The sequence below is a fragment of the Zea mays genome, chromosome 6 (genome assembly GCF_902167145.1).
Source record: "Zea mays cultivar B73 chromosome 6, Zm-B73-REFERENCE-NAM-5.0, whole genome shotgun sequence".
Classification (NCBI taxonomy): Eukaryota; Viridiplantae; Streptophyta; class Magnoliopsida; order Poales; family Poaceae; genus Zea; species Zea mays.
The window spans coordinates 141921609-141932864 of record NC_050101.1 but is presented as its reverse complement, the minus strand read 5'-3'; the positions used below and the strand labels follow the sequence as shown (position 1 = coordinate 141932864).

General features: G+C 43.4%; 1 protein-coding gene and 1 long non-coding RNA gene across 2 annotated transcripts; one reads left to right on the top strand and one right to left on the bottom strand.

Annotated features, from left to right (window-relative positions):
* Positions 1–1253: 1253 nt before the first annotated feature.
* LOC100273048 (CAPIP1) lies at positions 1254–4637 on the bottom strand. Its single transcript, NM_001147497.1, has 3 exons — positions 4353–4637; positions 3818–4036; positions 1254–2049 (listed from the first exon to the last, which is right to left on the bottom strand). The coding sequence occupies exons 1-3, from the start codon at positions 4509–4511 to the stop codon at positions 1834–1836; spliced, it is 594 nt and encodes a 197-aa protein (NP_001140969.1). The 5' UTR covers positions 4512–4637; the 3' UTR covers positions 1254–1833.
* Positions 4638–5760: 1123 nt separating this feature from the next.
* On the top strand, positions 5761–7730 carry LOC111589581 (uncharacterized). The gene is made up of 3 exons (XR_002748672.2): positions 5761–6324; positions 7248–7345; positions 7443–7730. It is a non-coding gene; the product is annotated as an uncharacterized lncRNA (long non-coding RNA).
* Positions 7731–11256: the final 3526 nt, after the last annotated feature.

The following is an 11256-nucleotide window of genomic DNA, read 5'->3' as shown; positions in this document are numbered from 1 at the left end:
GACAGATGGACATACAAATGAGATTCCCACAAGTTTTCATCTCAAAAAGCACACAAATATATCACAAAAGGTCTGTCAGCACCACAGACTTTCGCTATGCTCTGAAAATCAAAATGCCAACCCAATCAGAAGGTGTTCTTTTGTGCTCTGAAAATCAAAATGCCAACCCAATCAGAAGGTGTTCTTTTGATTATTTCTGCACAACCATCTCAACACGAGGGCGATGCTTAGAATAAAAAAATGAAGTTGGATTCGTACATATGTGAAAATTGTATTATGCAGAAAGAAGAAATTGTCATCCATCTCATCTTAAGGTGCAACTTCGCAAGAAGATGCTGGCAGACAATTGGAGTAACTACGTCAAGATCATCTGACATACACAATATGATCAGATTGATTTTGCAACGGTTGGACAAAAAGTGGAAAGTGGAGACAGTAATAGTCATGATGTGGTGCATATGGAAAGCATAAACCGATGGATATTTGAAAACATTCCACCCACAGAACAAGGATGGCAAGCAATGTTTAGAAAAGAGATGCTTCTTATCTGTTACAAATTGAAGCAAGAAATAGCGCACGAGGTCAAACAATGGTTGAACACCTTGTAAAAGTCATTGTACATACCCAAATGTAAAAAAACATATATGCATTATATTAATGAATAAAAAATACCGTGGGACCCCTGCAATACTCCTTTTCAAGAAAAAAACTTATTAGATGTCTATTAATTAGGGCTTGTTTAGATCCATAGTGCTAAAGTTCAGCATTACACTTTTAGTTAAACTTTAATACTTGGATATTTGCTAAAAGGTGCTAAAAGTGAAGTGTTAAATTTTAGCACCAAATAGAAGTTTAACTCCTTAAATGTGCTAAAGTTTAGCACCTTGCTAAAGTTTGGTATATGAGATCGAAACAGACCCTTAGCTTCAAAGGTTCGAAATAATTCAAACAAGAGTGCTAAAAGGTGTTAAATGTAAAGTGCTAAATTTTAGTTCCCGATAGAAGTTTAGCCTAAATGTGCTAAACTTTAGAGCATATGGAATCCAAACAAACCCTTAGCTTTAAAGGTTTGAAACGTAGCCTTAGTTTAATAAGTTAATTTAGGAATCATGCACACTCGCCTGTCTAAACAGGATAGGTCGTCTTTCCTAAGTTTGTCCATATTTGTCAATTTGCATCTAATTTGACTCGAATTTGATTGCTTCGTTTCAGATCTGTCTCGCCGACCAATTTTGCTGTCAACGAACCCAATTAAAGCCGCACTATCCACCACCCAGTTCAAATCTCAAATCCCAGTAACACTGGAGAATACAATACTGCGCATCACGAGAATTAAACAAAATCCAAGATCCAGACCCTATGTGTCAGCGGTGAAGTATAAACCCCAACCAATATAGTAGCCGCCGCAAAATGGAGAGAAAAAAGGCATAGATCTCCATGCACCAATGATGCAAAAACCGCTCCATGCTTTCCCTGATTTCTACACATACTAGCAGTGTGCATAGATGCCATGAGGTATGTAGGTGCAGTTCCTAAGGCTAAATCATCCCTAACATACTCCCTCCGTTCTTTTTTATTTGTCGCGGTTTAGTTTAAAAATAAACTAGCCAACGACAAATATTCGAGAACGGAGGTAGTACAAGCTACAACAAGATATTTAAACCTACATACCACTAAACCTTCCATATTCCAAGAGACATACACGCAGAAGACGATGGCGAAACCACCAATCTCAAAAAGGTTGAACCCTCTAGCCAGCCTTTGAAACTTCTTATTTGTTGCCGATTCATGTCTTTGTACCGGTGTTACTGATCGATCAGGGATGCAGGCGACTCACTGATCGATCGGCGATGTAGGTGACTCAACTGCTAGCTGCTCAGATACCTCTGCGAGAGACTTGAGGTTGCATTTGATCACAGCCTCAACGAAGTAGCATGTCTCATCCTTTGTGTTGCCGTCAGGCACATCGACCACAAACGACTCGATCACGAGGGTACCTGGCCTCCCGTCAATGCTCTCCGGGTGGACAGTTATGATGGATGAGTAGTTCTGAAAAAAGTGGCAAACACAACTCATTACAGTGTGGAACAAAGATACGCTTCAAGTAGGAGTAAAGATGATCACTATAGCCTGTAGACATTGACAAAAAAAAAGAAGCAAATGCATCTCATACATAGCATCTAGTGATCACCATTGTAGTCAAATGGTAACCAGAAACAACAACACCGCGAACAAGAAAGCAAATTGTCAAAACAGAACGGGTCATGAGCATATCCTTACAGGGTGGCAAAGAATCACGAGAAGCAAAGTAATTAGGTCAATGGCTTATCTCGTTTTAAGTTTTGACTGATGATGAGTGCCTCAGCATAAGCTAATTGCTTTTGTTGCAACATATGGTACAATGATTAAGTTCAAATGGATACAACTAATAGATCATAAGAATTTAGCTTCCATTCCCAGCTTCAAAACAGGACCAAGATGCCATCTGTCACAAAGCTAGCAAATGCATTTCATTCATAGCATCCAGTGATCACGAATCACGATTGTAGTCAAATGGTTTCCCGAAAAACAACACCACCAAAACAAGAAAGCAAGTTGAAAAAACAGTACAGGTCATGAGCATATCCTTGCAGGGTGGCAAAGAATCACGAGGAGCAAGTTAATTAGGTCAATGGTTTATCTCGTTTTATGTTTTAACTGATGAGTGCCTCAACATAAGCTAATTGCTTTTATTGCAACATATGGTACAATGATTAAGTTCAAATGGATACTCCTAAAAGATCATACTCTCTCTGTCCCAAATTAAAATTTGTTTTGGGTAATTAATAGATTCACACAATACTTGATGTGTGTGTTTTATATATGTGTCTAGATTTATCATCCATTTGAGTATAGATAAAACAACCAAAGCTAAAATGAATAGTATTGTGGGATGGAGGGAGTACAAATTTAGATTCCATTCCCAGCTTCAAAACAGGACCAAGATGCCATATGCAACAAAGCTAGCAAAGGCATTTCATTCATAGCATCTAGTGATCACGATTGTAGTCAAATGGTAACCAGAAACAACAACACCAACAACAACAAGAAAGCAAGTTGGGATAGACGCAAGGCAACAAAAACAAAAGTTGAGAACTTGAGATTCAGCATATTTTCAATGCATTCATATTCAAAGCTAAATATTTGGATGCATTCCAATCGTCTTTTGTTGCCTCTTATTATGTCAACTTCGGCCTTCCCTTATAGATGATGAAGAAGCTTTTTAAAATTGGTGCTAGCCCTAGCGTATCACATATATCATTGTTCTAGACTCAATCGCTCCTTGTATGGCCATTAATCCAATGCAACATACACATTTCTGCAACACTTATCCGTTGAATATGTCATCTTTTATAGGTCAATATTCTATACCATATAATATAGCAGGTCTAATTGGCGTCCTTTAAAAATTGCCTTTTAGCTAAGCCATATGTTTAACATCACCTCATCCACTCAACTTTGATTCTATGACTAACATCTTCGTCAATATAGGATTGATCCTAAATATCGAAAGATATCCTTTTGAAGTACTTTTGAAGTACTGATTGACCTTCCAAACTAACATCTCCATCATGTATACTGGTATATATTCGGTTTTAGGTCTAAAACCTAGTCTCCCGCAACAAGAAAGCATAATTTAATTTAAAAAGAGAAATGGGTAACAAGGGAAGCACACCCAATCTCAGAGTTGCTGAAAAAAAATGGGAGTACACCGACAAGTAAGCAGGGGGCATCAAACAGAGCGTGTGCAGGGGGTAGAGTAAGCAGCAGCATGGACCTGGAGGCGGTGGTCCCCGCCGACGAACTTGACGCCGAGTATGTGCAGGTCGTCATCTAGCTGCTCGAGGCGCTCGGTACTTGTTGTCGCCGGCAGGCCGGTCTTGACGTTGACGTCGCGCAGGCTACCGACCTCGAGCTGGTCACCGCGCACAACGCAGTTTCTGACGAACGGCTTGTACCGCTGCGGCTGGTCGAAGCTCCGGACCAGCTCCCACACCTGCGATGCGATCGATGGCATCAGCTTCAAATTGGGCGTCGCAATTGATTTGACGCCAGCAATTCACCCGACATCACGAGAACACATCGATCGGGGAAGAAACACCCAACAAGGCATGAGGAATTGGACGAAGAACTCCAGATCCGAGAGAAATAGCAGCCCAGACGTGAGGCAAAACAATCCCAAATTCCCAAGTACTAGCACGCTACTTGGGCGTGGCCGTCCAATCCAACCACTGAACCACCACCCACCACCGGGACCAGCCGGGAGGCGGCAAGGACCGGGGCGAGGGGGGGAGCGGGCGATGGGAACTTACGAGGTGGACGGGCGCCTTGATGTGCTTGACGAGGGTGGAAGTACACTGGTGCTCGGCCGGCGCGTGGCGGTGCAGGCGGCGCACGTACTCCGTCTCTCCTCCGGCGTTGGCCACGACGTGCTCCGCCCGCGCCGTGCTGCCGCCGACGAGACCCACCATCTCGAGCTTGCTCCTCCTCCTCAGCCGCGGCTCCGATCGGCGGTTGCTTCGCGTCGCCGGCCTCTATCCAGCTCCTCGCCCGTTTACTTGCTTGCTTGTTTGCTCCCCTGGACGGATGAGGACGAGGAAAGGAATCGGGGGAGAGAGAGAGTGGGTTTCTGGCCTGGGGTTAATTTTCTAATCGATTTTGTTTGTCTGCTCCTCTTTCTAGTTTCTTGCACGCCGAGGCCGAGGCCCAGCCGGCGGGTACAAAAATCTGCGGGCTGAATGGTGCGGGGCTGGGCCCCGCCCACGAGTTATCCAAGCGCGGGGCGAGGGGGCTGGGGCGTGCGCGCGTGCGCCAGGTCCATGTACTACGCCAGCGGCTACACGGACACGCCTGACCGCCGCGACGACTTGTTTGTTCGGCTCTCTCTGCGCCCAATGACGGAAACAAAAATATTTAAATTTCATATCATCACATACGAGCACAACTATATCCGTCACGTGAGATCACTGTTCTCTTCTGGATACATAGACTGAACTAAATTTTATTGCATGTCTTGGATACCTAATACAAAGCTTAAACAGTTCCAAGATTCTTGAAGAGTTAAAGTTTTTTTAAGTTTGACCAAATTTATACAATAAATTAATAACATTTAAGATATCAAATGTATATCATTAGATTATCCAGTAAATATGTTTTTATACTATATCTATTTTGTGTCATAAATCTTTATGATTCTCGCTATATTTTTTTGTCAAACTTTAAAAACTTTGACTCTCTAAGAATCTTGGAATGACTTATATTTTGGAACGGATGTAGTATAAACTAACTATAGTCTAATAACAAATCAATATAGGCTAATTAATAGATAGAACTCATTAGAAAAAGGAAATTTTTCATTAGTTCATATGTAATCAGTTATTGATCGACATACTAGACTTTATTACACAGTGATCCAAACATATCTTAATAGCTACACCTACACTGTATATGAGAGTTTCATGCTTTCTACTTGTAGTGTCAGGGTTTAAGGTGTGTTTGGTTGGACGTACAAGAAAAGATGAAATAGGGCGGTCCACCTCTACTATTATATAAGGAGGTAAGGAGGACGTCCACAATTGGTGCGCCATGCAACCCCCCCCCCCCCCCCCCCCCGGCGCACCCGCCTCCGCGACAACTGCCATCCCCCGCTCGCAATCCTCCCCTCCAAGTTAGCCGTCGCACTGCCCGCCGCGCCCGCCGCCCCCTCCCCCCACCCACCACTATCCTAGTATCCTCGCTCCTCAGATGTGGCCCTAGATCCACCTTCCTCCCTGACCTCCTCGCCACCGCTGCTCGCCCCTCTCCTAGCTCCTCCTAGTCCTAGATCCATCTAAATCGTCGGTGGCAACCAGTAGCAGTAGCCCCACTCGCTCCTCGTTGTGGCGTCTTTCCCCTCCTCTTCGTGCTCTACCTTCTCGTCGCCGCACACACTCCTCCGATCTAGCCCGTAGCTATCGTGTGTTTGCAGTTCACGGCGTCCCGCCGCGCCGCTCCCTCCTCCCCACATTGCCCGTGGCCTTTCCCTCCCATCGCCATCGTCGCATGTGTTGGAGCGCTCCACCGGCCTGCCACGTTCTAGCCAGCATCGGAGCACCCCCTATCTTGCCTGGATGCCCTGACGCGGCGACGCCTAGCGCAATGCCCATCTCCAGCAAGCCAGCAGTCGACCACGACCCGATCCCAGCAAGCGGCAGCCGCATCACGTAGCAGTCCAGTGTCCCCGCCTTGCTCCAGCACCAGCAAGCAGCTACTGCGTCCGGTCAGGTGGCCAACACCTGTCTACAGGTATGGCCACGAATTCTTATATCCTTTTTTATTTCTGGTATGAACAATATTGTTCATCTGATCCAAAGAAATTAATGGTGCGACTCACAAGTTCACAGAGGCTTAACCTATGTTCAAATCTAATGCCTCTCGCATCGGATGGAGGCATGCACGATGGTGACTAGAAATTGAACACACTAGAAATTTTTTCAAACAACTTTTTTCGTGTCCCATGTGTATTGCTGCGAGCTAGAATGGGTTGGTATCCCCTTGTGTTTTGAGAGATTTGGGTAGCTAGGACGGAATGTCCCTAATGTTCATACTTCTGCACCTCTACCCTTGTGTGTTGAATTTTGCCTCCTAATTAGGTTTAGATAACTTTCAGTATAATGTTATTATTGATTGTTTTAAGAACTTCTACACATCTACCCCATAGTTTCCCGCTATGCTTTTAGAAATTAGCTTGGGTTCAAGCAGCTTTTCCATGTCCCTAATGTTATGAAGAAATAAGCACCCAAAATTGCCTTGACACGACTTGAACTTGGCGGTCTGGGTGTACATCAACACCTTCACTCGAGTAAACTCACTTCTTGTTCCTCCTGCTGCATATTTGTAATACTAACTTTATGTTGAATGTTGACTTGACAAATTTGATTATACCATGCAACTTTGTATTAGTCAAAATTTGATATCAAAGGAAAATATCATCATCTTTATGTTGTCTGGTTCCAAATTTTTACTATCATCAGTTGTTACTTTCTTTCTTCTACTTGAAATTACTCGTGTTGATGTAATTATCCAATGCTTGTAACTAGCATTGTTAGTCAGAACTGTTTTTTTGTTTGTTGGGTGCAACTATTTGCTTGATGTTCCACAAATTGAACTGGCTCATCTATCATTTGTTTGTATCTGCTGCCTCTTACGCCAATTTAATTTCTATGCAGGAAAAAGAATATTGAAGTTTTTTAGGAGTTGAAATCAATTCATCGATTTCCAGACAAAGACTCGGCCTAATACAAACAATAATTATTTACTTGCCTAGGTCAGGTATTAAATAAACCAACAACTATTCCATTTCATGCACTTCTATCAGATTAGTTTCATTGTTTGAATGATAATTTTGTGTACCAATTTTAAAGATCGAGGACCTCGGGTGCGCTCAGAAGCTGTTCGACGGAATGTCGATATTCAGAACCTCTAGCTCAAACTAGCGGAACACATAATTTGTGTTTATTTGGCTTAAAGTTTGTAGGCGAAGTTAGTTACATAGCATTTTGCAGGACATGTACAGTTCAAATCATAAATCCATATATATTGTTTTTAGCACAATGGCAGGAGCTCAATTAAGAAGTGAGCAAAGAGAGTTACCATTTGTTTCGTCCGTATAGTAATAATAACTAATTTACATCGTGTAGGCGTCCACATCATTGCCACATCATGTCTTGTTTGTGCCTGTATGTAGCTGAGCAAGGAGCTAGGGCTGGAGCTCAGGTAGATCAAGTTCTGGTTCCATAACCACCAGACACACCTGCCGGGATAGGACTTAGTCGACTACAGAGCCACACCAGAACTACCTAGGTACGAAAGTAAATGTTATTATGTTCTCAACCGATTATACTATTATCGATGATGATGAACCTATCGTTGCTCAATTCAATTTTGGTCCTAAATAAGCCAAAGGAATCGCTCAACCATTTAAAGCCACTATCCGTGCGCGGTCATATCGATGTAATACTGATTGCTAAGATGTTGGTAGATGGAGGGACGACCATGAATTTAATGCCTTACTCATTATACAGAAAATTAGTAAAGCAAGATGATGGGCTAGTCAAGACCAATATAACGCTTAGTGGTGTTGGGACTAACAGTTCAATCAAAGCCAATGGAGTCACGTCCGTTGAGTTAACTATCGAGACCAAGACCCTTGCTGCTGCATTCTTCATCGCTAATATAGAAGGAAATTATAGTCTAATCTTAGGCAGAGATTGGATTCACGCTAATCAATGTGTACCTTCTACTTTACATCAAATGTTGTTATAAAGGGTAGGCGATGAGGTAGAACAGGTACATATTGATTCATCGGCCTGCATCGCCGTGGCTGATGCCCCTGTGCTTTGGACTTATGAGACTACTACATGTCTCACAAGGGTTGAATTTTTTAATTATCAATTCATAAGTATAGATAGGAAAGACTTCATTCCTGTAATACTAGAGCCGATGGAGAATCGACTAAATACCAAATAAAGTTTAAATAATGATTACACCCATAAGGAACATGTCCTAGGCCGCGGACAGTGTGCCCTCTGAGGCCGGATGGTCTGAGGAAAGGCAAGAAGGTTCTTAGGGCTCAACCCAGGTAGCGGACAGTCCGACGGTCCAGTATTTCCAGGACAGTCCGACTGCTACTAGAAAGTGCTACAACACGGGTCTGGTGTCGTGGACGGTCCTCAGCCGCGCAGAGAGCGCCTAATTCCTCTAAAGGAGGCATGATAGAGGAATTTAGGGATCTCGACAAGTTAGGACAGGGGTTTACATTGACCGATCCTTTGGAGGAGATTGACATAGGAGATGGTAAAACCCCGAGACCGACTTTTGTAAACAAGACCCTAGAGGCCGATCCTAGAGATGAAATGATTAGTCTATTAAAAGAATATTCTAATTGATTTGCTTGAAATTACACTAAGATGCCAGGATTAAGTCGAGAGATAGTAGAACATCGGCTGCCATTAAATCCGGTTTCAGGCCTTTCAAGCAGAAACCAAGATCATTTCGTCCAGGCTTACTCCCACGGATAAAGAACGAAATACACTTGCTTTTAGAAGCTAGTTTTATTAGACCTTGCAGATACACAGGGTGGGTATCCAATATTGTGCCAGTGGAAAAGAAAGAATCAGGTAAGCTTAGAGTGTGCATTGATTTTTGTAATTTAAATAGAGCAACTCCTAAGGATGAATATCCTATGCCTATAGCCGACATGTTGATTAATACTGCATGAAGAAATAGAATTATTAGCTTTCTCGATGGTAATGCTAGATATAATCAGATCTTTATGGCCGAAGAAGATGCATCTAAAACGACATTTATATGTCCAGGCTTCATTGGTTTATTTGAGTGGGTTGTCACGACATTTGGTCTAAAAATACCAGTGCTACTTATTAAAGGGCTATGAATTTGATCTTTCATGAGCTGTTGGGAAACACTGTGGAAGTTTATATCGATGATATTGTAGTCAAATCAGCTGAGTTTGGTTCGCATATAGCTGATTTGCGCAAAGTCTTTGATAAAATGTGTCGGTACGATCTAAAAATAAACCGGCGTAAATGTGCTTTTGGGGTGTCAGTCAGGAAGTTCTTAGGATTTATTACTCATGAACATGGTATAGAGAAAGACCCCGACCGAATTAGGTCCATTCAGAATGTAGGATCTCCAACTTGTAAGCTTGAGATATAGAAGTTCCTCGGCAAGGTAAATTATCTACGAAGGTTTATTTCTAACCTAGTCGGGAAGATTGATGCCTTCACTCCTATCCTTCGGCTTAAAATGATGTCGAATTCACCTGGGGGCAGAAAAGCAGGAAGCATTTGATCTTATTAGAAAGTATTTGTCTTCGGCACCCGTGTTACAAGGAGTGTCATTCATGTTATACATTGCAGCCGAAGATAAAGTTATTAGAGTTGTTCTGACACAAAAGACCAAAGGGAAGGAGCACGTGGTAACCTACCTAAATCGGAGACTGGTGGACACTGAAACAATGCACACTTTTATTAAGAAGTTATGCCTATGTCTGTTTTATGCATGCACCAAGTGTAGGTGTTATTTATTGTCTAGTCATTGCACTGTTTCTAGTCAAACCGATGTGACTAAATACATGTTGCAAAACTCGGTCATGAGTGGTCAAATTGGTAAATAGGCTTATGCACTTATAGAACATGACTTGGTCTATGAACTATTAAAATCTATGAAAGGCCGAGCCGTAGCATATTTTGTTATAGAACATCGGATTGATGATACTCATAAACTAGATATGTCATATCTCTCTGTTACTCCATGGACTCTGTATTTTGATGGATCAGTTTGCAATGAAGGACAAGAAATTGACATTGTGCTTGTTTCGCCAAGTAATGCCTTCTTCGACTTCTCTAGCCGATTAAAAACTTATTGCACTAACAATTAAGCCGAATATGAGTCCCTCTCATTTGGCTTGGAGCTTCTAAATTGAATGGGAGTAAAACATGTGAAGGCATTTGGTGATTCTCAGCTGGTTGTCCAGTAGATATTAGAAGAGTATCAATGTTTAGGTGGTACTCTAAATAGTTACCTTGAAAAATGTTGGAGACATAATTCTTTCATTTGATGAATTCAACATTCAGCGCATATCCAGGGTTGAGAATTGTAGAGCTAACAATTTGGCATAAGATGCATCAGTGTCGGCGTTTCGAGACAGGGGGGTCCCTAAGCCGACGAGTGAGTGTGCTGCGTGCCCCAGCCCAGATGGGTCGAGCGCGTGGGCGAGCGCGAAGGGGGGAGAGGCGAGGTGGCCGGAGTCGAGCGTGAGAGAGGTGTAAGTCCCGCGGCCTTCGTGTTCGTCCCGCGCCCAGGTCAGGTGCGCTTGCAGTAGGGGGGTTACAAGCGTCCACGCGGGTGAGGGAAGCGAGCGGCCCCAAGAGAGCGCCTGTCCCGTCCTCGGTCCCACGCGGCCAACCTTCTTCTGAGAAGGCCCTGGTCCTTCCTTTTATAGTCGTAAGGAGAGGATCCAGGTGTACAATGGGGGGTGTAGCAGAGTGCTACGTGTCTAGCGGAGGGAGAGCTAGCGCCCTAGGTACATGCCAATGTGGCAGCCGGAGAGATCTGGGCACCCTGCTGGCGTGATGTCGTGGCTGTCGGAGGTGCGGCGGAGCCTGATGGAGGGACAGCTGTTGGAGCGGTCGAGTCCCTGCTGACGTTGTCCTGCTT

Coding starts and splice junctions, on each gene's coding strand:
- LOC100273048 (NM_001147497.1), bottom strand. CDS start 4,511: ATGGTGGGTCTCGTCGGCGGCAGCACGGCGCGGGCGGAGCACGTCGTG. Junction 4,037..4,352: donor TCAAGGCGCCCGTCCACCTC/GTAAGTTCCCAT, acceptor ATCGCATCGCAG/GTGTGGGAGCTGGTCCGGAG. Junction 2,050..3,817: donor GCGGGGACCACCGCCTCCAG/GTCCATGCTGCT, acceptor CACTTTTTTCAG/AACTACTCATCCATCATAAC.